This window comes from Solea senegalensis, linkage group LG4 (genome assembly GCF_019176455.1).
Source record: "Solea senegalensis isolate Sse05_10M linkage group LG4, IFAPA_SoseM_1, whole genome shotgun sequence".
Taxonomy (NCBI): domain Eukaryota; kingdom Metazoa; phylum Chordata; class Actinopteri; order Pleuronectiformes; family Soleidae; genus Solea; species Solea senegalensis.
The window spans coordinates 10,398,250-10,426,210 of NC_058024.1; the positions used below are offsets into that span (position 1 = coordinate 10,398,250).

General features: G+C 40.5%; 3 protein-coding genes across 10 annotated transcripts in view; 1 reads left to right on the top strand and 2 right to left on the bottom strand.

Annotated features, from left to right (window-relative positions):
• The first annotated feature begins 981 nt into the window (after positions 1–981).
• Positions 982–6,339, top strand: myl9b (myosin, light chain 9b, regulatory). 3 transcript variants are annotated; one of them, XM_044024099.1, is made up of 5 exons: positions 985–1,078; positions 1,151–1,317; positions 4,513–4,716; positions 4,917–5,078; positions 5,168–6,339. In XM_044024099.1, the coding sequence occupies exons 3-5, from the start codon at positions 4,533–4,535 to the stop codon at positions 5,341–5,343; spliced, it is 522 nt and encodes a 173-aa protein (XP_043880034.1). In that variant the 5' UTR covers positions 985–1,078; positions 1,151–1,317; positions 4,513–4,532; the 3' UTR covers positions 5,344–6,339. The 3 variants fall into 3 exon arrangements, with proteins under 3 accessions (XP_043880033.1, XP_043880034.1, XP_043880035.1); XM_044024100.1 differs by having other exon boundaries at positions 1,182–1,317; XM_044024098.1 differs by lacking the exon at positions 1,151–1,317 and having other exon boundaries at positions 982–1,078.
• Positions 6,340–8,761: 2,422 nt separating this feature from the next.
• LOC122768250 (flocculation protein FLO11) lies at positions 8,762–16,343 on the bottom strand. The gene is made up of 3 exons (XM_044024101.1): positions 16,022–16,343; positions 12,208–12,449; positions 8,762–10,957 (listed from the first exon to the last, which is right to left on the bottom strand). The coding sequence occupies exons 1-3, from the start codon at positions 16,038–16,040 to the stop codon at positions 9,407–9,409; spliced, it is 1,812 nt and encodes a 603-aa protein (XP_043880036.1). The 5' UTR covers positions 16,041–16,343; the 3' UTR covers positions 8,762–9,406.
• Positions 16,344–17,511: 1,168 nt separating this feature from the next.
• dlgap4b (discs, large (Drosophila) homolog-associated protein 4b) overlaps positions 17,512–27,961 on the bottom strand; it is a 124,496-nt gene continuing 114,046 nt past the window's right edge. For 5 of the 6 annotated variants that reach the window (XM_044023740.1, XM_044023737.1, XM_044023742.1 and 2 more), the window contains 3 exons: positions 27,836–27,927; positions 25,791–25,961; positions 17,512–22,943 (listed from right to left, as the gene is read on the bottom strand). In XM_044023740.1, the coding sequence (XP_043879675.1) occupies positions 22,695–22,943; positions 25,791–25,961; positions 27,836–27,927 (512 nt within the window). In that variant the 3' untranslated portion in view covers positions 17,512–22,694. Of the gene's footprint in view, positions 22,944–25,753; positions 25,962–27,835; positions 27,928–27,961 lie in introns of all 6 variants that reach the window. The other variant, XM_044023741.1, reaches the window with a different exon arrangement.

Here is a 27,961-nt window from a genome sequence, read left to right on the forward strand (position 1 = left end):
CATCATTACAGCAAAAGTGAAAATAATGAACAGCTATTGTACAGTTAAATACACAATACAGAAACAAAACAAGTACAAACAAGTTTTCATTTTAACATATCCAACTCAAAACTAAATACACAACAATAAAAACAGATAATAAACAGAATGAGGATGTTCTAGAACTAGAACTAATCCATTTTATTTGATCGATTAATTGATGATCAAAATAGTTGGCGATTCATTTAGTAAATGATTAATAATCGATTTATCATTGAAGCCCCTAATGTAGAGTAAATATAAATTAAGATTTTATGCAGAGGGCATTGCATTTAATCATCATTACAACGAAATTCAAAATCTAAAGAGTTATTTTCCAATTGAATATGGACACTGACATATTTAATGTATATGAATATGTACAAAAGAGAACTCAAAATGAATACACACCGTACAGTATGTTATGCACTGCCCAGTTAAGGTGATGAATATGTTATACAGTTGTATATTTTGTCAGAGCACAGTCAGCCAAATCCTTTTTAGGCTTTTAATTATATCATTTTTATGATCACACAGTGATACAGTGAGAGCAACCATAAAACAGACGTTGTGTCCATGACATAATTTAAGGTGATTTCAGGCCTCAGTGCAGGCTGCCTATTTAGGGAAAGCCACCATCCTTCAAAATTGCTCTGCATCTGCTCACAATTCTCTCCCCCATGTCCCCACACACTGCTCCACACAGTGTGTCCTCCAAATGTTTAGGCCCTTTTCTCTAAATAAGGCAGCCTTATCGTAGTTCCTGTCATTTCTGCTGCTTTCCCAAACATCCCGAGCCGAGTCTGTGGCAGTTACAGGCTGCAGCCCGTGCATTCTTTAGCCATGTATGGAGAAATGGCCTGGCCTCGGGTGTCTTTGTATGAAATGAGCTGGTGTCTCCATTGGCTGGGGCAGAAAAGGGGGAGGAACCCACTGGGAGTCTGGTTCTTTAAACAAAACTTTTCAGTGGGACTGCCTGCCTGCTTTCCTTCCTCTGCTGTGTAGGACCCAGACAAAAGGGAGTTTGAAGGAGTCTCACATACTTTCACCTGAAGCCAAGGTGAGAAACACACACTGTTTTGTTGCCATTTGGTTGTTTTTATACTTTTCAGATGTCTTTTTTATATTGCAGAAGCTTCAAAGTGTCATTTCTGTGAGTCCAGTTAGAACAGAGGACTTCTTGAAGAGCAGCTTTGATCAAAATAAGTTACAAGTCATCGTTTTCATCTGTTGATTGAGGCACACAGAGCGTGAGAGAGGAACATCTGTACTCCAGCACAGGCTCACCGTGTACTTACAGTATGTGCTTACCTCTCATCTCATCTCTATGGTACATTAGACAGAGGAATCTGAATGCAGCTGACCCGTTTCACTCTGCCTCACTCACAATCCCTTGAACACACATTCATACACACATCTGATGTCTTTTTATAGACGAGGAGAGCTTCTCCTCCACTTCACTCTGTTTGGTTTTGGAATTCCTCAACCATAGACTTTCTCTATCTTCACCTCAGACGTGGAGATTTGACGTTACAGTGAGGGATGTCTGTGAGTCTGAATGTGTGGCATGTCTGTGAGTGTGTGTTTGTGTGTGTTTGTGTGTGTGTGTTGCTGGACAGTGGAACAGAGGAGCTTTGTCATCTCATCACAAGAGGATAAGAAGGGGACAGAGCAGCTGTGGTGACCAGAGAACAAAGCTGAGGCACGTCAGCCTAATGTTTGTGTTGCTGGGATTGGAAACAGTTACAGTATAATCTCCCTCTTTGTGAATCATTGACGATTGACTCAGATGGCAAATTTCAGGGATAGGACGATATACAATATTTAACTCAACCGTGGTGAGTTTCCATAATGGGGATAATCACTAATGAGGAAACCTGTTGAAAATGTTGCTTGGTTTGTTTGGGATCTTTTCAGTCATTGTTTTTAACATTGAAATTGCAACACTTTTATAAGTCATTTTTTGGTCTGTTTCTGTCTGTATTTATGCACATGTTCTGAACGCTTACAAATGAGAACCAAATGAAGCTAAAGTATGGACAGAAAGCCCTGTCTGTTTATGTCTGCAACATTTAAAAAAAGACAAAAAATGATTACAATAATATTGTGGATCACAATAATTATGGGCAGGATAATCATGTCATATCTAGTTGCTACAGCACCACATCCCGTTTGCTTTATTGCACATTATTAAAATAAGCGGTCTTGTGTACAGTTTACAGTTTCATTTAAAAACTGTAAACTGTACTTTCTCTTTCTCTCACACTCAAACAATTGAAGGGTAAATTGCTGCACACGTCTCACATGATGAATAAAACGTGGTGTATCGTGAGAAAGATTTACTGGAGCGATTGGAGCTTCGACGCTGTTTTGTTTCTTACTTCCTCTGATGGAGAATGGGACGGGTGTGAGCCAGCAGTACACATGTGAAACGACAGAAGCAGCCAAACAGCCGTGAAATAAATGAATGGAAAGACTGATCCAACATGAGGATCAGGAGGAAAGAAAGGAAGACATGTGTGGGTGTTCAAGCTTATCTTCTAACTTATATTATTAAAGTGAGACACTGTGGACAGAACCCAGGCTCGTTAAACTCCTTTGCATTGGTGATAAAAGTTGAAATGCTGCTTCATTTGAATCAAGGTCACATGAGGAAAGCTGCAAATGTAACGGCACTATGAGATAAAAAGTTAAAGATAGGCAAACCTGCTCTGACTGGCTTTTCTTTTAGGCCTCTCTGACTCATACAGACACATGTAATAATAAAATAAACATGACAACAAACAGTGTCACACAGACACAGAGTCCCTAGTGGACAGATTTAGTACTGAGAGCTATTTATAACTGTTGGAGTACACTTGTATGGCCGTTTCAATAGCTACACCTTTATTAGTTCACCCTAAGAAAATGGCAGGAGTGGCACCAGGTGTAGCCTTTTGTTGGCGTAGTCCTTATGCTCCAAGGTTTTGATGATCTTCTGCATACGTGGTGGTTATGTATGCACTGCTCTGTGTATCACTAGAGCAGTGCCAGCATCTCTGACTCACTGATTTAAGGACTGACTCAGCATCAGGTGCATGGCACATTGACGGCTCGTTAAGTGATATATATCTGCCATAGTTTGCCTTTTGTAAGTCACCTGTCAGGTTTGAAGGCTGTCAAGTGACCTGCTGGACAGTTATGTGATTAACACATGGACAGAAAGACAGATATTCCTTCAATAGGTAACATCACTTCCCTTTCATCATCTTTGATGCCACATTTTTACATCAAAGGGAGTTAAAGACTCTACTTTAATGTCGAACAAGAGATGGGAGTTCACTGAGCAGTGGGTGATATCATGCTCCTTTCATCATCTGTGATGAACAGGTGTATCTATTAAAGTGGCCGTTGAGAGCATACAACAAATATGTTATTGCAGTTTGTTGACTCACAGACTTTACACACATAGAGACAAACAACCATCCACTCTCACACTCGCACCTACGGTCAATTAAGAGTGTCCAATTTGCCTAATCCCCAAATCTGCATGTTTTTGGACTGTGGGAGAACCCAGAGAAAACCCATGTGTTGGGTTTGTTTACATCAAATACATCATGTCTGAATCACCTGCATTAAAACACTGAACATTATCAAAATGAACTGAACTGTAGCTACAGTTACTGACAGATCTTCACATGTGTCAATAAATAAGTGGATTTAACACATTATACAAATGTCATCATTAAAAAAACTGTAATAAATCAAGTACTTTTTAGTTGGCACCCATGTTGAATGTTAAAATTTGAGAGGAAGTGATTTGTCTTAACATGATTAACACTTCAGGATCATCTCAGCTCCTCGGTGTGGAACCATTTTCCGTTTTCCCCCTGAGATCTAATTATGCCAAAAATGGAAAATTGGTGTACATTCATTAAAATGAGCATCTACGTTACAAATCTCCTCACAGACAAATGATGAATATGATCAGAGTCTTATTACAGCTTATGTGAGAAACGATCTAATTGTCAAGTGGTGGCACATACAGTATTCCACACGTCCACGTGATTACCTGGTCTCCCTTCTGACTGTCCAACCTGTCCCCAATCTAAAACTACCCTCTGGGTTTAACTCAATCAGAATCTTTCTCTCTCTCACTCACACACACACACACACACACACACACACACACACACACCTTGCACCTTGCAGACATGGATGACAGGTCTAATTCTGGAAGCAGCAGAAGTTACGACAAGTTTTCACACTCATCATCACTATCCCCGACATTTCAGGGGAGTGTGACTCTGTCTCTCTGGAGGAGGCAAAAGGAGAAGATTCCCCTGCTTGGAATAAATGAAAGAAAAAGCATGATAGAGCTATACTGTGGAGGCAGTGCTTCAGTTATTTAATGTAAAATATACATTTGTTTCAAATGGCTGCTGGAATCTGTGTATGTCTAGCATTAAGGCAGTCTAATCTGACCCGTGAATCACGTCTTTTGAATGTGTGCAGGCCCAGAACCAGCTGCCACAATGTCGAGCAAGCGCGCCAAAGGGAAGACCACCAAGAAGCGCCCTCAGAGGGCCACCTCCAACGTCTTTGCCATGTTTGACCAGTCTCAGATCCAGGAGTTCAAAGAGGCATTCAACATGATCGACCAGAACAGAGACGGTTTCATTGACAAGGAGGATCTTCACGACATGCTGGCCTCTTTGGGTAAAGAAAAAGCTGCTCCCATAAAGAGCAAATGAGACAACAAGACAACATTTTCCATAATCCAATGTCATTGAACTGTGTCTTTTTGGTGTTTTGTTATTGTTTTTGATTTGAGAGACCCTGAACAGCAGAAGTTACATGCCGCCATACTCCCAGAGAAAAGTACAGTAGATACATGTAAGAGTGTTGTTTGTCCTCAGGTAAGAACCCCTCTGATGACTACCTGGAGGGGATGATGAGCGAAGCACCGGGGCCCATCAACTTCACCATGTTCCTCACCATGTTTGGTGAGAGGCTCAACGGAACAGACCCCGAGGATGTGATCCGCAACGCCTTTGCCTGTTTCGACGAGGAGGGCTCTGGTAAGATGATTTGTCCAAACACATCGTATATACACATACAGTGTGGCGCCTCTGTCAGCGTTCACAACTTTATCTCCTGCTTCGTGGAGGTGTGATCCACGAGGACCACCTGAGAGAGCTGCTGACGACCATGGGCGATCGCTTCACGGACGAAGAAGTGGACGAACTGTTCCGCGAGGCGCCCATCGACAAGAAGGGCAACTTCAACTACGCGGAGTTCACCCGCATCCTCAAACACGGCGCCAAAGAGAAGGATGACGAGTAGAAAGGAGGGAGCTACTGCATCAAACCCCTGCACACATACAGTATATATCTATCTGCAGACTGCAAGAGAGGGGGCAGGATTACAAGTGGGTGGGACTATAAGCAAGTGGTGGAGCTTCAAATATCCGAGAAGCTAGCTAATGATAAGGGCGAGGGTAAAGGTTAGGTCATGGTTACGCCACTTGTGAGAGAGCTACAAGTGGGTGGAACTATGAGCAAGGAACTGCAAGTTGTCCAGATCACCTGTAGCTCCGCCCACTCAGAAAATCCCACCCCTGTCTTGCACTCTGCAGACAGACCCCTCCCCACACGTCAGTCCCAAGCTTCTACCTTTGTAAACCTTGTAGATTTGAAAGAAATTGAATAGGAATGCATGTAGGAACACTGTAACAAGGATTTTTTAAATTGTGTTGCCGTATATTAGAGCTATATGTCTATCAGAGGTTGAAATGTGGGATTCAAATAATCTATAATAAACTATTTTTCAGTTTTTATTCATTATTAAGGTTTAAATCCATGAAGAGAGATGTATCACAGTATCTGCATCTCGTGGCTACATATTTACTGCGACTTCATCTACTTGGACTGCAGCTGCTCTGAGCTTTAAGGGGAACTTAGTTTAAAAAAGCATTAACACTGGTATGTGTGCGCGGCTGTTGCTTGGACTGCCAGATTCAGAGCTAACATACAGCTCCAGCCATGTTTACCTCTTCCTGCCAATTAGCTACCACGCCTGCACAAGCACTGCAACAAGTCTCCTGCTCTGTTAATGTCTGTGTCCCCGTACGTTGGAGGAAAATGATCAGTATGTTGTTTGTGTCTCATGACCTTTTTGACAATCAAACGCGTGTGATACACACACACTCATCTTTCTCCCATCGACTGGTTGTGTGTATTTGTTGAAGGATCAGCTGTGTGTGTGTGTGTGTGTGTGTGCTGTTGAAGGAAACAGTCTTGAAATTGCTCAAGCAAATAAAGGAAGTTTGTTCATACCGTTGACAGCCAAAAGTGCAGATACTGTATGTGTTTGGGTTGTTATTATATTGTATCTGTGCTGGCATTGACTACAAATTGACAACCAAACAAGCGTCAATAACTTAGTTTGCCATAAAACTGCAGACATCCTAAAAATAGAAGTTTGAGGTTCCTTCCTACATCAACTCATAATGATAAAAACACAAACTGCAAGATTATTTTTAGATTTTAAACAGGTTAAATTAAATCTTACTATTGATTTGAAAGAATACTTAAATGTGTAAATTGGATATATTTGCACACTGCTTTTTTGTAAAAATGCTAAAACCTTCAAAAAAGTAAATAAGATACCATCTAATAAAACTTTTACACGTCTTGACAATTTAACCAAATTAAGACTTTATTTCCTGCTTTAAGAAATAGTATTAATAGAAAAATAATGAAATAAAATGTCTTGAGCAGATTTTTTATCTCCACATATTACAATTGTTTAAGCTGTAAGCACAATTCTCAACATTCATTAATGAGTTCAGTAAATACAAGGTTGTGTCTCGGCACACTTTGTAAATGTCACTATTTAAATACCTTTCACACGAGGATGACTTGATAATTTAAACAAAGTTTAATTATTCAACTTTATTTCAATCTTTAAGCAGCAATTACAATTCAATAAAACACTTTCAGTTCTTTTCAGTCAAACACCACTGAATCGCAGAGTAAACCACCATTCATCAATATAAAAAAAACACCAAGTCAACATGATCTTTGGAAAGAATAAGCCCATTATAAGACAATAACTAAGAAAATAAGTAAATTTGAATCTCAATAAAGACAGCAGAGAAACCAAATGTATGAAAAAATGAACTTTTATTCTTTGAAATGCTTATACAAAACACACATTTAAAGTTTAAGGCATATATTGCACGACTATTTTATATATATATATATATGTATATATATAAAAAAAGGGACATCATCCCTCAGTCGTATTAAGGCACAGCAGCCAGTCGGTCCAACATTCAGCCATGACTCACATGATCATTTAAAAAAAGAAAAGAAGAACATTTTGGAATGCACCTGGCTGAAAACAAACAAGTTTGAGAAAAGTTCATGCCAATACTTACATACAAAAAAAGAACGACCTTGACTATATTTACATGCATCAATACATAGTTTTCTCTGTTTGGAAAATCAATTTGCCTCTAAAACCAAACGTAAACCCTAATTATATATATATAAAAAAAACCTGTCTGCCTAAGCTTAAGCCTTTTGTCTTTCCAGTATCACAACCGATTGGGTGTCGTTACAGTGGCACAATGTAGTTTGAATAATAATAAAAAAAGAAAAATACTTAATACTCAGAAATCCTTACTACGCAGTATTAATATATTACACATATGAAACAAACCTGACATGACCTATGTAAATTGAGGTATAAATGCACATCAGTCTAGTGAGTACCAGTAACAAATGACATGAACAGATGAGCAGTGAGAAGGAAAACAATGTACAATTAAACAATTAAAAATAAGGAAAGTACAAAAACCAGAGTTCAGGATTTCCATGTCGGTCATGAAAAAGACAAAGAAAGGATTTGCTGGGGATGTTGGGAGTCGGTGCTCGTCAGCGTTTTTGACCCGACAACATTTGCACATGTAAAAATGGAACCGTGACGCTTAACAAGATGATTCTGCTACAGTATTATTCTCCCAACTTCTCCTACACAATGCTACTATTAGTAGGTCGACAGCATTCAGTCATAAATCCTGGTTTAAGCTTCGACAGTTTCATAGAAACTACAGCTTCAAGAATGATTAGAAATTCTACAATTCAAGTCCACTGCTACTCATAGGTGAAAACTAAAAGGAAGGAAGGAGTGAACCATATGCTGTTGCACCTGTCTGGAAAACAAGTTTATATATCAGCTACTTCAGTAAATCTGCTACATCTGCTGTACCACTATTATGACATCATGGTTTAAATTAGACAGCTCCAAAGCCACGAGAGAAATCAACATAATATTCTCATTCATCCTCCAACCAAGAGGATCCAATGTTTAAAGTGTTTTGCACCACAAAAGATAAGAGGTTACCTCGTCTCACAGCGAGTGTAACATTTCATTTAAAGAAGTGACATCACCAGATCCAAAAGCTGCTCACCTCTCCACTGAACATTGATTTATGCAACAGATTCAATGTGACCTTCTCTTCATCCCAGTCACACAAGCCCCCTGCCCTGATCAATATCCCTGCAGACTGTGCACAACTGAGCAAGGTCACGCGCAAGTAACAAAAAGCACATCCTACACAAATGAAGGAAAATGCTCATCACTTGTTTAAAAGACACTTTTAGTATTGAAATGACATCGGCAACAGGTTGGTTAAGCACGTGTTCAAGTGGAAATTCAAGGTGTGACTGCAAAGTTTTTAAAAACTTCAGGAACGACAACATAGATTTCTCCTCTACTCAAAAAAGAAAAAAAAAAAGAAAAGGAAAATGTAGTGAAGTAAACACAAAACTATGAATTGCACAACTATAGAGGACTGAAGTTGCTGTTTAAGTAATGTCCTTCTATCCTGGATGGCAATGGGTGATCGGCAGCTTAGCCATTCATGTCAGTGCCTTTTGTACATTCAACAAAGTCCAGTATTGTTACTGAGGAGGCGAACTCTGCTGGTGCTCAAAAATGACACCAATTTGAATTTTGTACAATTACAGGACATTTTCCTAATAATTCATAAACTGTAACTTGGAAAAGGAGGTTGAAAAACTCTGCACTGAAGAATTTTCCCTTTGAGAAATGGCACCACAGCTTACAATCAACAGTGTCCTTCCACAACAGCGACATAAAACAATAAAAAAAGTCACTTGAAATTGCTAAAAACACCTCATGTCCGTTGCTTCACTTTATCCCACTTCACACATCTAATCCATTACTGTGTATATTGTGCAGGCACAGGCTTCAATGTCAACAAGGACTCCATAGATACATTCAGCTATATACAGTGTTGTCCAGCCTTAAGGAAATGTCCGACCTCTCTCCTCTGTGGATATTTATATTTAAAAAGATGGCCGCCCAGTTGCAGCTCCTAGTTTACAGTTTCACTCATAGTGTGCAGAGGGCCCCACCCTGTGGTGATGGGGTTTTTTACCACTTGAAGTGAACTGGGTTGCCTGGTGTCAGCATGGACCATATTCCAAACACTGGGTCCCACTGTGGAATTCCTGCTGCTTGTGGAAGAGGGATGAAGAGGAGGAGAAGGAGGAGAGAGCTGGGAGGCAAGGCCCACAAGAGGTGTGATCGTTGGAGTAGAAGATGGTGTTGGAGCTGAAGCTGGGCCAGACACTGAAACTTGGGCTGGAGACGATGCCGATGTTGAAATAAACGACGGACATGGAACGGTGACAGGCATTAAAGGGGTTTTATGGAATGGCAGGTAAATCGGGACTCCTCTGGAGGATGCAATAGAGGCGATGGTTGGGGAAGTAGCTGCTGGAACGAGAGGTACACTTGGGGAAGAAATCTGGCTTGAAGCAGCGACAGAGGCAGAACTTGTATTAGGCAGAAGGACTGCTGATGGAACAGAGACAGGCCTTGAAGCTGGTACTGTGGCACTAGTTGAAGCGGGCAAAAGTGCTGGAACTGGAACTGAGCTTGAGGGTGAAGCTGGTGATAAAGCTGTGGTGATGGCTGGCACTGCAATTGATTTCTGAGAATCTAGCTGCCCAAAGACAGAAGCAGACACGGGCACAAATGTTGGCAAATGAGCCGGGATGAGCTGAGGGTGGTTTGGGCTGGAGGCTCGAGTCGTGTCCTTGTCCAAAGGGTTCCAGATGACTTTATTCATCGGTAGAGGAGACAGCCTTGTGGCTGAGACCAAGACAGGAGCTGGAACTAGAACAGGGGCTGGTGAGGACTGAGCCACAGGGGCCTTCAGTGAAGTTACAGCTGACACTGGAACTGCCATAGCCTTCTCCATCAGACTCTGTACTCTGGAGGCATCCATGACTTGTTGGCTGTCCTCTGGAGGCGGTGTGGAGCCACTGGGTGGGTCACTGCTATAAGCACTGCACTGTGTCTCCACGGCATCTGATGGTTTGTTCTGGGCCTCTTGAAGTCTTTTCAGGTTTTCTTGCTCTGCTGCCCTTTGCAGGGCTGCATCAACTAGAAGCCTCAAATCACTGAAGTCCTGGGTGGGGAACAGCTCAGGTGGAGTTGGGGGAGGAGTGTTGAAGAGGCCACTAGTGGGACTAGCTGCCATTGTTGTGCTGGTGAGACAAGCTGTATTAACCCCTTGTTCCTCTGCTTCCCTCAGCAAACTTTGTGTATCCAGCTTCATGAGTGCCTGCACTGATCCTTCTATACCCAGGTAGCCTGCTCCTGTCAGAATAGCCGTGGCTGTGTTCCCAAGAAGACTGAGGTCCAGTGTGGGGGCAGAACGGATGACCGATGGCCGCAGTTGAGAGGAACTGGGGGAGGAGTTTCTTTCTGGAGAGCTGGCTCCACCTCCATTAGATGAGTTGCCTTCACTTTTACCCCCAATCTTTCGGGAGATGGTGAACTTGGCTGGGTCTTTTCCGTCCTTGCGAAGCAGGTCGGGGAGGAGGCGGCGACGTGCATTGATGAACCAGTTACATATCTGTGGTAAAAAAGAAGCGTAATGAACATAATGAGCATAAACTGAACTGATACAGATTACTTACTCAAATGTTTCACTTTTAAAACAACATGTTGTTGTCCATGTCAGGTCTTTGTGAACAGATATAATGCAACAATATCGTATGGTGCTTCTTTGAAGCAAAAAAAAGAGAGGTATTCTTTGTGTTTGCAGCAGCATCATCATCATCATCATCATAGCAATAAGCTTTTATTCCATCGAAATGCTAAATGACTGAGTTTTCAAAGCCATAGAAAATGCTTTCAGTCCCACTTTAACCTGTATGTAGCCATCTAGCTTTACTAACACAATGTCTTGACATAAAAATAATTACTTCATGAAAATGTGAGCAGGTGTCATGAGATTCTAAAAACAGCAATACGGTTGGCCAGGGCTATAAATACTGGGATGTATATTGCTTTTCAGACAAATGTCTGACTGAAAAGCAAAATTGTCCGTATTGGCCAGTGTGTGGATTGTTTGAATGTCACTGACATTTGTTTATTTTCAAGTGAAGCACACAGTTTCCAATATTGAAAGACAACAGGGATGTCCTTATATTTTTTCTGAGAGTCTGCATTTGTATTATTCTGAACACTGTGAAATGATTATTTCATGATATGTCAGCTTCAGTATACTCTCAATTAGCAGGATCCAAAAAAACTCCGTCCTTGAAACGCATTCAAAAGACTTGTATGATCTGGATGTGAGGCCTGTGATTTTAATAACCACTTACAACTTTTCCTCAACCTCAATCTGTGAGAGAATACCAGACTTGCCAGTCCTCTAGTGGCACAGCCTCCCACACAGGGAAGATGAGTGAAGGCAGCAGAGATGACAGCCCTCAAAAAGCTGGCAATAATGAGGGTCTGTGCTCAAATGTGCTGAACCAGAGAGAAGGCAGCTGAGAGCATTCCAGTAAACCGACTACATAAGAAATGATGCTTCTGATGCCTCGTGCAGATCTGTTCTGCTTCAGAGATGACTGCCACTGATGCAATGGAGGGAAAGGGAAGACTGGAAAGTGTCCTATACTGTGGTGATAGCATTTGATTTAATGTGTTTTTTCAATTGCTGATCATTTATGACCATTTATCTGCAATTAAATTTGAAAAATCACATTTCATCATGATACAGGGACATTTCTACTTGGGTAGAAACAATGGGTCCCACAAGTGTCATTTTATGTGCACCGTGCTACTGAAATAAATCAAATGAAATTCAGTCCTTACCTGTAGTACTGACAGGTTGGTCTGACCAGAGAGACTGAGTTTCTCCTGCTCTGATGGGTAAGCGTTGAAGCGGTGTTCATACAGCCAGCTCCGCAGAATCTGCACCGCCTCCTTGGGCAGGTTGCCACGGCGACGGCGCTTTCCAAGAAGCCCCCTTCCTGACAGGTCGAGCGGGGAGCCGTCATCGCTGTCCGACATGGCCGAGGAGTGATCCTGCTCTGGCCGATGCTCTTCTTCAAGAGCTGGGGGAGAAGAGGTGCGAGGACAGGTTCACGCCACGGTGTCATTCACACAACCATGACAACCATCACTCACAACAAATCTGCATATCTTTAGATAAGAGTTGGTCTTTAATTTGCCATATGGTGTAAATGGAAGAAGATAACAGTTGGCTACATATTATTCTGGGATCATACAGGTATATGATCCTTATAAATAGATGAGCCACATGAGCAGTGTGTGGAACGGTTGATCTTTTTGAAATCACATTCACATTTAGCAAATCACAAAGGCTGCAATTGTGTCCTTGTATTTCTGATTGTTTTAATGTCTGCTGTTTTAAAATGTGAGCCATACATGTTGAAAGTAATACTTTGACTTTGTAACCTTGTAACAGAATGTAGAGCCATACAATAATTCAATTATATACACTGTAACAACAATATAATTTCAATATAAAAAAACACAAAAGGTTCAATTGGTGTTTATGCTCTGTACAAACATACTTTGAGACAACACAGAATTGCTATCCAAAGTTTTGCCTCACACTTAAATGTTTCTGCGTTTCACAAGTGTTTGTTGTTTTCTGTCCATAAAGCCACTCAAACCACAATTGACTGGTTCATTCAACTCTCGCTCAGGAGCAAAACTTAATCTAAAATGATCTGATATGTCATTGCAATATTTATCAATGTTGACCGATTTGAAATTTCTTCTATCATGACAGCATTTCTGTATTTATTTTTAATAATTGCCCAGTTCTAAAAGTAAGTAGTAGTTTGATGTCATCTCAAATCAAAATCACTGAACTATCTGTCTGTAGATATTTCCACCCAAAGATCCCTAGAACCTTGGTGGTGAGAATAATAAAAATTGTGTTTGAACTGATGTGGCTCTCCTGCATGAATTTGGTTGGTGACTTTTAACCTCTAGTTCCAGCCTGGTTTACAGAGTGAGACACACTCCAACTTCATGAAACATGCTGAACATGTCTAAACAATGCCTCTGAGGTTTAAACTTTGTTGTGCCTTTCTTTTCTATCCATGGTTGGCCACTGGAGGGAATCTCCCCTCAAAATGGTGCATGCCTGATCCCTGGGGTGGGCCACAGAATGCAGTAAATGTCTTTCTCTGGAGCTGGCTGAAACCTGACCCCCAGGGCAGCGCCTGTCTTCACAAAGGAGATTGTGTGCATATCAACATCACAGTAGCCAGTGGCCCAGGAATCTATTGACCAGGCAGAGGAGGCCGTTTTCACCTCATGCCATTTCGAATCAAAACTGCTGCTGGAGCAGTTGACAACTCTTTTGAATTCTGCATTCCTCTACGATGGATGAACCGGACCAAGCTAGAAAAGTGGTGGTGGTGGGAAATAAAATCTTACAAATGCAAATACCTATTCAGTGTAACCGCTTTTGTAAATGAGCAAACCTGCACTAGCAACTATTAATGTACTATTAGACTAGTTGAGGGCCTTTCATCAACAGGTTGTCTGGTGCCACCATATCAAATGTATGATATACATCCACAATTAATGACTAAGAGGCAAAAATCACATTTAAGAAGCTGAAACACGAGAGAACTTGTTAACTTTCTTTAAAATCAATTTCTGGGACAAGTCTAGTTCAGTTTAAGTCAGTCTCCCAGTCATGAGACACAGTTGTGGTTGACAGACAGCTCTGGTTGTCTTCACTTAACAGTTTCTGGGGAGGAAATGATGTAGGCCACACAACAAAAAGTTGCAACTCCACATTTTCAGTGGACACAAATATCTATCAATTTGTCAATCACATCATTACGGGCAAACTATCCAGATTGTTAACTGCAGGAGTTTAAATAGGATGTGTGTGTCCAGGCATAGTCTACTTCTCTGCAAGGGTTGCTTTTATGATGACATGGTTTTCAAAATGAAGGTGTATTCAGAGCGTCTCCACAGAATATGAAAAATGTGACCTCAACGGCTTTGTTCTCTGTACTATGAACATCTAAATACTACAGGTACACCAGGATTTGTTTTGATGCCATTGTGTTATAAGAAGACTTATTTGGAAACCGATTTGAGCACCCAGAGGATTCAGACCTGTGGAATCTGTAGTAGAACACTCATAGTTATCATATTTTAAACAACTTCAAAGGTTGTGCTATTTTATTGTGTACCTCAAGCCGAGAGTCTCTGCAAAAATTTCATTAAGTCCTCATAATGACAATAAAAACGTCTTGAATCTTGAGTCCAGACCTTGAAAAACCAATCTGGATATGCAAAAACTTGACCTTTTCAAGGCCATAGGTTTCCATGAGGCCATGAGCAGTTTCCTCTTTGCTCATGAGCCGTTCATGCACTCACACTTTATTAGACACACATGTATAAGTGCTTGTTAAAGCAAATATCTAATCAGCCAATGGGGAGAAGGGTGATTTGTGACTCTGGAATAAATGTGGCATTAATATTGATACAAGGTGGGCCAATCTGAGCATTAGGTCAATAGTCCTAAAAAGATAAAAATATCCAGTGGGCATAAATGCCTTGTAGATGCCAGATAATAAGTTTAGCTCCTAATTTAAATTTGAGATGAAACCATTTAAGTGTGGAAAACAGTGAAAGAGTGAAAGCTGGTTTTCTGAAAGTGTGTTTACCACAGTGCGTAAACATATCAATTTATAATGAAACTTTTTTGATTTTGAGGAAAAATAGATATCGTTATTGGCTCCAGATATACTTTTTGATCATCTTGTTTGAACTTCTGTCAAAGCAAACATTGATATGAAGCTTGCCATGAAAAAAGATGATATTGCAAATCGAAATAGAATTGATAAAAATGCCAACAAAAGGGGAGAGAGAGATATTTAACCAAAATAGTTCAGTCTTTGGCAAAAATGACAAACTAATCAACTTCTTGTTTACAAAATGTCGCCCGTGCCAAGAGTCAAGCTGGTAAATCACTGCTCTGCTGTACGAGTATTTACGTTTATTTTATCTTAAAACATTAAATAAAGAAGTGATAAGACGGGAGATGCTGCACAGATTTAAATTTGAAAAGAGTCCGTTCACCAAACTTCAGCACGCTCTCACTACGTTTGAATGCGACCGTTAGTAACATCAAACCGAACTAACTTCTCAGAGCAGCCTCGCTTTGTCCCGCTGGTCTTCACGTCACTGGTGCTCGCGTGAGTGTTTGAAATGACGCACGTTCTTTACAAAAGCGGCCACTTTATTGAATAAAAAGCCCGAATGTTTTGCGGGCACCCCCCTTAAAAACCCCAGCGAGTAGCTGTCTATGCTAAATTAGCCATCTGGAGCGCACAAAGAAAGGAGAGCGGAGGCAGGCAGGGAGTCACGTCGCTCCGCCAGATGGACACCATGCCTCTGCCTCCGCACACATTAGCTGGCTAGCTTGTCCCTCCAAATTCAAACACAAACACACGCTGCATATGCCCGCAACACAAAAAGAGCCCCGCATACCAGGCTAAGAAAATCAACAAGCGGCAGACTCACAGCAACACGACACGTCATGGGGCCAACACATTAAAAGCGTGTCCGGCAGTAATTAAAAGGCACGACCTGTGTGTGTCTGCGTGTGCGCCGTGGACGCTCTCACCTCGTTTGAATGCCTTCATTCTTTGTTGATGGAAAACACGCAGCTGTCCCAAGTTGCTCCGCACAAAGCGTGGAGTCCAGGAGCCAAACGATGGTTGACACTTTCTCTTCAAGACGTCGCTTTTCTTTCACACTTTAAACACCTCGTGTCTGTGTTTCTGCCGCGCGGAAAAGCTTCTCGTTTTCCATAGCTTTTCTGACACGATAAATGTTTTCAGTGTTTTTTTGTGGGTTTTTCACTCGCGCGTGTGTGTGTGTGTGTCGCCTGTTCCTTTTACCTGCACGTAGCAGCAGCAACACAGCAGCGCCAGTTCTTTGCCAATCTTGACAGTCGCAGCTGAAGTGGTCCCGCCTCTTCAACGGCTCCCAGCCAATCACCGCTCTCCATTCTGCCTCGCGGGACAGCAGCGAGCCAATCAGTGCCCTCCGCCATACAGCAGACAGGCCCCCGTCTCATTGATGTGACTGACGGCTGAACCATTTCATTCAAAATACGGTGCGGCCATTCAAAACAATGTTGTCGTTTAAGTCGACACCGTTTAAAACGACACGAGTGTTTTTGTCGTGCAGTGTGTCGCATTGTCGTGATGTGTTTTAAACCCGCCGTGGACAGGTTTGCTCCTGTGCGCGTGGATAAAATACACAGTGTACAAAAAAGGCTTTATGTAACAAAATGTTCTTGTTACGTAAATCAGAATCGTCCTCTTGTTTATGTTTGAGCCTGTGTGTGAGCATGGTGTTTCTACTCACTGTTTACATCTAAAACAAATCAAACTTTGAAATAATTTCTGTCAATATTTCACTAAACCTAACAAAGTACACTCTGTTCCCATAGTAACTGAATTTGTTGAATTTTATATCTACACCTTCCTTTAGTTTATGCTCACTTTCTACATTTCTTTCTGATTTCCCCCTTATTTATGTTACGATTTTTAATGATTTACTCTAGGGATTATATGATGTCAAGATTACTGAATAAAATGTCATTAAAAGAATAAAAGAAATCCTAATTTTTGTCATAAAACACAAAATCTTTGTTTATAATTCAAGTGTCTTACTATTGTATTTGCTAGAGAATAACTTTGTATTTTGTATCATAATTTAATCCCATTACATGAGTCGGTGATAATATTATGTTTTATGTTTTCTTTATATTTATATTCCTTGAATTTCTCTGTGAGATGAATAAAGTATCTATCTATCTATCTATGATTTCATATTCACTTTCCTTGCCATAGCTACATAAATATGTAGGAAAATATGTTAAATGTCCCCAAAAAGACTAATTCTAAGGCTATGAAGACTATTCAACTTGTGAGTAAGTGACTGTACACATGTACCTAACATACATATGGCTAATGTAAATCATCTCTGCCAATAACCCCTCCTAGTTTCTTAAAAATTAAGCAAAAACACAACATTTAAATCACAGGAGTTTCAGCAAACACTTTGTACAAGAAGTAAAGACAGCCACGATTAACTTTTTTTTTCTTTTTTGAGAAAGTATTGTGTTCATTTTATTGAATGTCACATCTCTCTGTTACACATCTGAACAACCTTGAAGTAGTATAAATAGATCTATAGAGCATTGAAAAGATGAGGATTATCAGTCTGGTTTTTGTTCTTATTTACAGAAGACAACTAAAAGAAGCACAGGGAGGAGAGAGATGCGAGATTATTAGTTTGAGCTTAATACCAAAGGACCCTCCTACTCAGTATTGCACATACATTTAAAATGTTACCATAGTATAGTGACATGAATCTATAGGAAAATCTGAATTCATGAGCAAAACACTCACACACTCAACTCTGCCTCAAGCAGAATAACCCTGGTATACTAAACCCCACAACCCCTGAAATACACACAGCCTATATACTGCAGAGATATACTGCACAGGTCCTATTCTTTAAAATATGTGCTTGCTTCATAAAATATGTGTTCTAGTATTTGTACAGATACTCTTTTTTTGCTACACGGTATCTCTGTGATAAGAGCATTTCCAAGTTCTGCCCCCCACCCTTTCCCAGTTTTATACCTGGAACAAAGCAAAATGTTAATGATCCTGCTCTTTTGTTGTAAACAGGCCTTAGGACGACTGTAAAGGAGTGAATTCACTAGTAACTCTCTTCTTAGGGATTAACCTGTTTCTTTTTGTCTTTTCTAACCCAAAGTGACACCTTTCTTTAAAAAAAGAAAGGAAAATAGGTCGATACATAAATTTGTAGATGAGAAAAAAATAAAGGTACATTAGTGTGATTATGTTTCTTTTTCTCGTTTAACAAATAGGCTATTGCTTTTTTCACAGTATAATAACAAATGTACACAATCCAACAAATGATCCAGCGTTTGCTATGGCTGAAGGAACCACATTAATGCTGCAGTGTGTCACTTTAGGTGATTATTGTTGTCATCTGTGTTATTTGTGTGTAACGTTATTTGTATGATGATTACTTGTACGGTGCGTCTGTCATCTGAATATGGGATCTGACAAGCAATACTATCAGACCTGACGGAGGGAGTGTTTGTGTGTGTACTGCAGCAGCGCAGGGACAGGTGGGGATAAGAAGCCTTTTTATGATCAGGTTTTTTGAGCAGTTGCAGAATTGACTTCCAAAACTTTTGTTTCCAGCCGTACTCCAACTTGTTTAGTCGTCACGCTTCACTAGTGCAATGTTTTGCTGTCGCCTCCGTCTGTCTTGACATAAAAGCTCATTTAAAATAGTGTTTAAATAGTGTTTATATATTTAAAAGGAGTGCAGCTGAATACAAATGTCACAGACTGTGGCTCAAGTAGATGCTTCTGCTTTAACAGTTGACTGACAATGTGTTCAAAAAGCCAAACCCATCAAACATGTATGGGGACCATTATCACCCCCAAATCAACGGCTTTAAAGTTACCTCCCTCCCCCCAATCAAAACTGCAGCTGTTTGGATCGTGGATGACACAGCCCAGAATGTAGATCTAGGTGTGTCCTGGTGAAACACTGGTGTGTGTATTGAAGTGAAAGCCCTGTTAAAATGTATGAGACGTGCTCTCTTTTATCTCTGTGAGTAATGCCACTGACATCTCTTGGCATTTTACTCATCCAAGTTTTAAGCCAGGATGGAAAAGCATCTCTTTTCAGCCACCGGGCAGCTTTCTCCGTCTCCCTGCCCTCCTTCTCGCCACAGCGTACTTCAGATGCCTCAGTAAAGCGATTGATCTGTGTTCCAGTGAGGCACAGAGCTACACTTATGTGCAAGGAAGTTTCACAGCAGGGTCTGGGTCTGAAAAACAATATGCAGTCAACGGAATGAAAGAAAAAAAAAAACAAAAACAAAAAAACTATAGAAAATGATATGAGTAGGTGCATGGGTGGATGATGGTGGATTTTTAATGCCGTACATGAAAACAATAAGCTGACCTGAGCACTCAAAAAAACCAGAGACAACTTCAGTATCTCCACTCTGCTTACGTTAGGAAAACAACTTTTCCAGATACACACACGCTTTTCCTGGCAGTCAGAAATCAAATCAAGCCTTTAGCCGAGTCACACAAAAGGCCTTTAGGTGCTAACGACACTATCCGCCTCAGTCAAATGGAAGAGGGCATTGACAGCAACCGGGGAACAAGCTATTGACACTCCTGAGTCATTTTCCCCGCTGAGAGTCATCCCCAGCAGGCAAACACAACAGCAAACAAAGGCCCACCATCAAGAGAAAGCTCTTGCCAAGATAGAGAAAGAATGGCAGCCATCAGGCTTTTCCAATTCAAAGCCCCTGGCTGCATTTTTCACTCACAGTGGGTGAGAGAGGCATTGCCGCAGTCAAAGCAGTGGAATGACAGTGAAGTAGTTTAACATAAATAATTAGGAAGGGAAGGCTTGGTGTTGTTTACAATAACTTACTACTTTTCTTTTTTTAGGAGGAAACCAAATGCGAGTCGAATGACGGAAAACAAGGGTGGTTCACCTATTCTCGGGCTCATTATGCCAGTGTTTATGGGTAGATATGTACTTTTAAGAGAGATATTTCTTCCCGTTAAAGGTTTTTTTTTCTCTCCACTGACGCCTAGTACTTACTCTTTGTGTGTCTCTGTTGGGTTTTCTTTCTTTTCTCTGCCTTACAAGGCAAGCACCTTGAATTATTTCATTTGGTTTGATTTGACTGTTAAGCAAGTTTCATTTGTAAGAATTATTAGTTAAGTGTTTACAGGTCCAGTGTGTAACATTAAGGAGGATTTACTGGTAGACATTGATCGTACAAACCACAAGTATGTTCAGATGAGTGAATAATCGCATCAAATGTATATGGTTTTTGCAACCGTAGAATAAGCCTCTAATATGTACTTCAGACAAGGGCCTTGCCTTACTGAGGTCGCCATCTTGCACTGACAGTCTGAACTTGACATTATTTGTCAAGTTTATTTAAATTAAACACATAAAACAAATCATTCCAATGAAAAATGTGGAGCCAATAAAAATTGAGGTGGAAATGGCGGGAGTGAGAGTGTTAGGAGAGATGTCAAAGAGTTTTCACATCCTCTGTGGTATGAGAGAGCCAGTGAAAGGGATTCATTAGATTTCACTAATTCTTACACACTGGACCTTTAAAAGGACATAGTTACAGACTACTTGGTTTTAGGAAGTGCCTTCAAATGGTTCTGTAAATATGCATAATCCAGGGTGTAAACCAGACCAGTGAGGAACTTTTACTTATGATGTAAATGCCTTTCAACTGTATGGATATTTAACTGAGAACTAACTGCTGAGGAGAGGACAGAGCAGTGTTGACAGACGCCCACATGAACAGCACTACACACAAACTCCATTCTTTAAATTTAAAACCAGGTTTCAAGCTGACCCTAAACACTCATCCTTGTGAGGCTACATCCATACTACGGCATTTTGTGATAATAACAATCTGTGTCCATAATAACACACCTGTAGGTGTATATAATTGCATGGTCATTCGAGTACATGGGGCATGCACATGCTGGTGAACCTGATTCCCTCTTCTGCTTAGTTCCAGAAAAAATAGAACCCAGTTTCTGACGATGAGGTGCAAGTAGATGTAATTGTTTTTCAATCAGAGTTTCAGTCGTATCTGATAAAAAAAACAACAACCAGGAAATGAATTTGGATAACTTTTAAGGGTATTCTTAAGTGTCTTTGTTTCCTGGGCTCTGAAACACTGGGGTTAAGTGGATGGCAGGCGCACCCAGAGTAGAATTGATGCATTCTTCAAACAAAAGATGGGTATGTGTATTAGAACACTGTAGTACATTAAATATTGGAGCTGTGGCTACATTCCACTCTCTCTATTTTCACAGTAAGATGTTGGCACGGAGCTCCCTGCTGCTGACATTTAAACACACAAGATGAATTTAACAATGCATCCATCGTTGGCTTTTATGCAGTCGTCCATGAAAAAAACAAACAGCAAGCAGCAATGCAATTCTTTAATTTAATATTGTCCATCCTTGAAATAAAAAAGTGCAGTTACTTCTGGATGGTTTTAAATGAGAGGAGAATTGATAATAACAACAAAATAAAAACGAAGACATGTTTTGAATGATGATGCAAATAGAACAATTGCTTTTTGAAAACAGTATAAAAATAAGAGTAAAACTAATGTGAGTTCCCACAGACAATAAAGCAACACTATCCTGCAAACTGAGCCTGCTGTATTCATTCAAAAACAGCCAACTGATTTGTAAATGTATGAGTTGGATGCTAAGACAGACTGACATACTGTATGTACCTACACATCTGCAGGTACAGCTCAAACAAGAAGTTAGTGGAACAGAGAATCAAAATAGACTAAAGAGGATGTTTTTTTCCTCCACAAAAATGATATTCAATAAAACTGTGGCCAGTCTCACCGAAACTGAGATCCTCATGCTCGAGATGCACTAGGAACAATGTAAAGGAACAATTCCCCTGACGTTGACTTTCATCACACCCCAGAAACATTCACACGAACCAGACCTAAATAGATTTTATACACAACAAAGAAAAGGGTGAATAATGCAAACAAATGCATACAAGGAAGACGTACATAGGTGTGACATTAGTGGAGTGACTTGCCGTGGATGCAGTGTTTGTGATGGCCACAGGGTGGCGTTGTGCAAAAGCTACAGGATGGCCGATGATCTGGGACAAGAGGACAATGACTGGACAAGGAGGAGCATTCATGCCCATCGTCTGTCCACATACTTCACCTCGTAGCCAAGACAGGAGCCTTTTAAACAGTCTTTGTGTAGATTAATTAAGATATAATCGTCGCAATAACAAAACCCTCATTAACAATTTTATGATACCAAGAGTAGTAACAAGAAACGACAAAGTTCTTCAACTGAGATTTTCAATGGCAGCCTCAAATGACAAGTCTCTTGCTTCATAGTCCACAAGAGTCATCAAGTTAAATGTTTCATTTACTGATTAGTTAGTTAATAGTGTGTGATTCCACTAGGACCAGCCTATAACCGCATGGATATGGCACAAATGCCCAATTTGACCCCCACCCCCATCTGTGGGATTCTTATCTCTCCTCCCCCACTTCCATCCATGTTGACCCTTGAGTAGCTCATTTGCATTGCCAAAGTTCTCCACTACTCTACTTTTTTTCCAGGTGACACATATCTATCCTTTGATCCAACCCACATCCTTCTTCTATTTGGTCACTATCTCTCTCAGAGGCGAGTCTGATCCTCAGGGACGTAGATTTCGATGCTGTCTGAGCTCTCTGTAGCGGAGTTCTGCCGAAATGAGGCGGCCTTTTTGGCAGCCAGCAGACGCTTGCGAGCCTCCTGTTTTTGCTTCTCTGCCGAGGCCGAGGAAGAGGAAGAGGTGGACGGCGAGTCTGCGCTCTTCTCACGGCCCAGTAATGGCCGTCCCTTACCAGGCTTCTTTGATGCTGCAGGAGCCACTTTTTCCCCGTCCTGTAGTTACAGAGTGACGACAGATAGAGATAGAGAGAGAGAGGGAGAGAGAGAGAGACAGAGAGAGAGTAGTGCAAAGATGAGAAGGACAAAAGACAGATTAAAAGGTAATGAGAGAAGGTAACAAGGAAACTATCCTCAACTATTTCTGAGTTTGGGCAGATTTGGCAGACAGGACTCTGACAGACAGTAGGCCAACACTCTTTGTTTTTGTTTGAAGCCTCATTAGACCACAGAAAAAAACCCCGTTCAGAGCTGGAATCAACATCTGTCTTGAGACATCTGATCAAAAGTGGACAGAGTTAAGGACGACTGTTCACACCTCACATTAAAATGCATCCTGTAAGCATCTCCTGTGACCACATATGATATGATATGAACGAAAAGACACTTTTAATGGGTCTGACTTCACAGATGTATCTGTTGTGAATGCTGTGTGTCAGTGTGACAGGTACTACGACAGAAAAAGAGTCAGGAGGAGCTGCGTGATTCAATGCACTACTCACTCTGCTGTAACATGAAATATTAGAATAAATCAATATATGGCTGCTGAGAAGTGTAAAAACAATGACACTGCAGAGGATGTCGGCTGAGGAGACGGTTTCTAAAGCCTTATGAACAAACTGTCTGGATAAACAGGAAGTCAATGAGACAATGTCTGCTAATGCATATAAAGGTTACATTAGAATAGATAGTGAATGACTGTATTTTTTAATCCTTTTTGAGTTTTCATTTTCGCACCTCACACATTAGATTAAAGTAAGTTGGGGAGTCTGTGTTAGAATTAGAATTTTTTTTTATTAATCCCCTTGGGGAAAGTATTCCTCTGCATTTGACCCATCCTAGAATTAGGAGCAGTGGGCTTTATGGCGGGGTGGTCAAGTGGTCAAGTTCCCTTTCCACTTGGCCACAGGCTGCCAAGACATGGCCGCAGAGGGGAATGTCACACACAGTCAGTATATTTACATAAACAGTTTAACCGAGCTGTAATCCAAATGAGTCAAGCAATCAGAGTCCGACTATACATGAATGAAAATTGTTTTATCGGCCGTGTACGTCTGACTTCGCCTCCAAAAGCGTGGCACTATATCTCTCTATAAGCTAGTGCTCTATAATCAGTTTCCTGTTGACATTTACGTCACAGAAAAACAAACAGCGAACGGTGAGATGGATCGTGCTGTGGTTCTGTATGTTTTGTACTGCACTTTATACGTTGTTTTCTTCTACTTCAACTTTTGTATCAAATTTTGGTGCATGCACAGAACACAAGTCCAACTCCAGTCCGACTAAGGGTGTACATGTAGGAGTAATTGGACAATGAATCATATTATCCAGGTATGTTAGTCTGACTAAGACTAGCTCGATTGCAGTCGGACTAACTTTCACATGACATTAAGAAAATGTAATTATTATCTTAGTCTGACTGAGAAAAAAAGGACTTTGTTGAGTGTTTGATGTAGCTCACAGGTAACCTCTTCCATATGTTGCTTTGCTAATTATGCTATGAAAACTCCTCTCCACGAACCATGTAATCGACTCTTCAGTCTCTCTGGTATTGAGCTCTTTTCAGAAGTGCACAATACAGCATCACAACAACTTCTGAAGCCCTCGTGCCTCACTCACTCAACGCAGAGCTTAATGTGTCCTGATGATGGATTTGTGTTAACACATGCCAAAGACTGTGGCCACATGTGTCCACAAACCACCTCTCAATCTGATCTTCTAAAAAAATGCACTGGCTGTGTTCAGAGCCAGACTTGGCACTGTCCACTTGTGATTAGATCAGAGATGTGGACACCAGATTTGAACGGGGGTCAGAGACAGTAGAGACAACTGGTAAAAACAGGCAAACACTGAGAAAAAAGCAAAACAGTTAATTCATTGACGGTTGTTAAAGGAAATGGTAACATGAATTGATGGGCAAACTGTATAAAACATAAAAGCAAATTAAAAGAATCAGAAAACTCACTCAAAATGCACATAATCCAAAGCACTAAAGGCATAATCCACGTTTGTAAAGTTGTAGTGTTTAAGAGACTTATGCACAGTCAGTGCATGATAATGTCTATTTAGAGAAGGAGACAGGGGAACTATAACATTAGTGATGCATTGTTTTAATATGAAGGAATATTGTAGCCATTTCCAATGCTGTCAGACAGTAGGAGAATAGAATATTTTTGGAACATATTGTGCTTAAGAAAAAAGAGCTGCCTGACACCATTGTTACAATCTTATTGATTTTTTTTTTTTTAGTTCCGCCTTTTCTTTTTGGCTAGAACATGATTTACACATTGTTTTATTTTGACAGGGAAAAACATGTCAAAGCCCTCAAAACTGAGAAATTTCGAATGTCTGCATGAGATTTTTTTTTACCTAAAAATTGTAGAAAAACGTAGTACTGACTATGCAAAAGTGCCTGATATGCGCTTACTCAATAAAACCCCAATTATGCCTTTAGAAGATAGACAGATAGACAGACAGACAGCAACAAGGACACGTAAACGCAAGCATTCTGTCACATGTACGAGAGCATCACAGCCGTGCTCCACACAGCAGAAAGTGACACATGCATGCTCAAATCAGGGCATTACATTTAAAAACACACAGCAGCGAGAGCCCTCTTTGAGATAAACATTTCCATGCATGCCTAAAGGGATCTCTCTTGCCCTTGTTTTGATGGACAGGGAGGTCCTGTTAGAGTTCATCCCACACAGGGACGAGGGGAGGAAGTTTGGAAAGGAGGTAAAAAAGAGTGGGAGCGATGGTGGTGGTGGTGGGAGGAGAGAGGCCGGTTTCGGCGGCTTTCCTACCCCAGCCAGGGCACTGGGCAGCAGGGGTGGGAAGTACCTTCCGCTCAGGGGGCGACTGGGCAGCTGTCGACTGCATATGCTGCCAGTCATTGGACTTGAGGTGGTAGAGCTCATCGAACTTGAAGCTGATGTCCTCGATGGAGAGCTGCAGCAGGTCCCAGAAACCAGCCAGGTCTTGGGCTGTGGTTCGTGGATTGGCATTCAAATTCTGCCCAAAAGACGGAGAGAATTATGAGTTAAAATGAACAAACTGATCAGTCACAATTTTGTACGCAGACCAAATTTAAAACCTGTGTGATTATCATTGACTTTATGTAAGAACTTAGTTTCCTGGTTGCAAAACAAAGTCCTGTTGTCATATGGAGGTCATTGTCTATTTACCTGTAAATGGGAACATAATTTATAAAATTAACATCATGTTCTATTGATGAAGACCTAAAACTAGTGATTGAGATCTTTAAATCCACAGAAACATTTACTGATGATATAAATCAAGTGAGAAAAATCTAATTTTCCAATGGACTTCCATTTGCAACTAACAGAGTTGCCCCCTGGTGGCTAACTGCTTCTTTCTAGGCTTCACTCTTCAAACTGAAAATGTCCATTTCTTTTTATTCAGTGTGCGACGATTACATAAGAGGGGGGTGTCAGATTCTGATCTGTGCTGGCATTAGAAACAGGAAAAGGGTACTTTTTAATCACACTGTAAGAGCTTGAAGACTGAAGATAAGATTTTCTGCAAAAAGGTTACACGATATTTGGGTCAAATCAATGGTTGATGTTTGTTGTTCCTTGCGATATAGGTTTAAATATGCCCTTTGAATTATACTGCAAGAAGCCTGGTCTAAAAACAACAAACCAATTTAAACATCTTGTATGACAGTAAAGACAGTGACATCAACAAACAGGGACAAGGACACAGATCTGAAGGAAAAAAAATCCTGTGGTTTAAGGAAACCGTGTCAAAGGAAGGAGCTGAAGTTTATATTAATATTACAACAACAATAATAATAATATTATGTATGATTAATGCTTATGTCATGCCTTTCAGGAATGACTCCTTCTGCAACAATTGCTCATGTTATTAATTGGTTGTTGATTGTTGACTGTTAATCATGGCCTGGTATATAATACACACATGTTGCACCTATCATATTCACCACTAGGGGGAGCATGACACGACATAATTTTCTTGAGCTCAAAATCACAGTAAAAATAATGGCTCACACTAGTCCTTTATCCTGTTAAGTCTCATATATAAGGGGGACAATTTACAGAATAAATTATAAATACTTCATCAAAAGGATGCTTACACCTGTCAATCTGAACAACAACTATTCCAATTATCTTCTTTAATCTTCTTTATTTGTATCTTCTTGGTAGTGTGTTTATTTTGAACCAAAAATGCTGTAATCTATGTCCAGATACTGTACACGTGCTTCAGGTGTTATGACATTCCTAACTCAGTAGAGGAACAGCTGAAGACATGCAAAGCAGATTCTGCAGAGCTACATTATATCTAAAATAGAAATAGAAAATGTTTAGTCATTGCAAATTAGTGAAAGAACTTTACTCAGAGGATAAAGGATACATGTAAATGTTCTCTTCTTATATGGTAAAAATAAAATAATTTGCTCACACTGCATCATCTTCCAGCACAGTAATAAAGGTGTGGCTTTACATTTGTGTATTCAGAATCCTCCTGTGATGTGTCTCAGTCTAATGAATCTAAAAAAAACATATGTACCAAACTTCAAAGTCTAGATGAGGCCACTTTGATACAGATGCTAGAATCATATGCCAGTAATTGGCTGCAATTTGTTTAATGCTATTTCCAGTAAAACATAAGCTCCTTATGAATTTTGTGCTTGTGGGCTCCCGTGTCCTCCTCTGTGTGGACTAAATCAGCTGCATATCATTGCAGACCAGTCAGTTTTCTTTTGTGTATCAAGGAAATAATATATATGTCCAGGAGAGGAGAGAATAATCAAACTATTGATAATGGACTGTGGATGTAGGTTTCAGTTTCATGCCTGTGCAAACTTGTAGAGTGGAAGTATCAAATAAAAGGACGGGACACACCACGTTTTGTTCACACAGTCCCCGGAACTGCTGGAACTTCTGGGACATGAGGAGCTGGGCACTTCCCACTGCACTGCGAACCTTTCCCAGCACTGTAGACCAAAAACAAAAAAACAACAGTACATG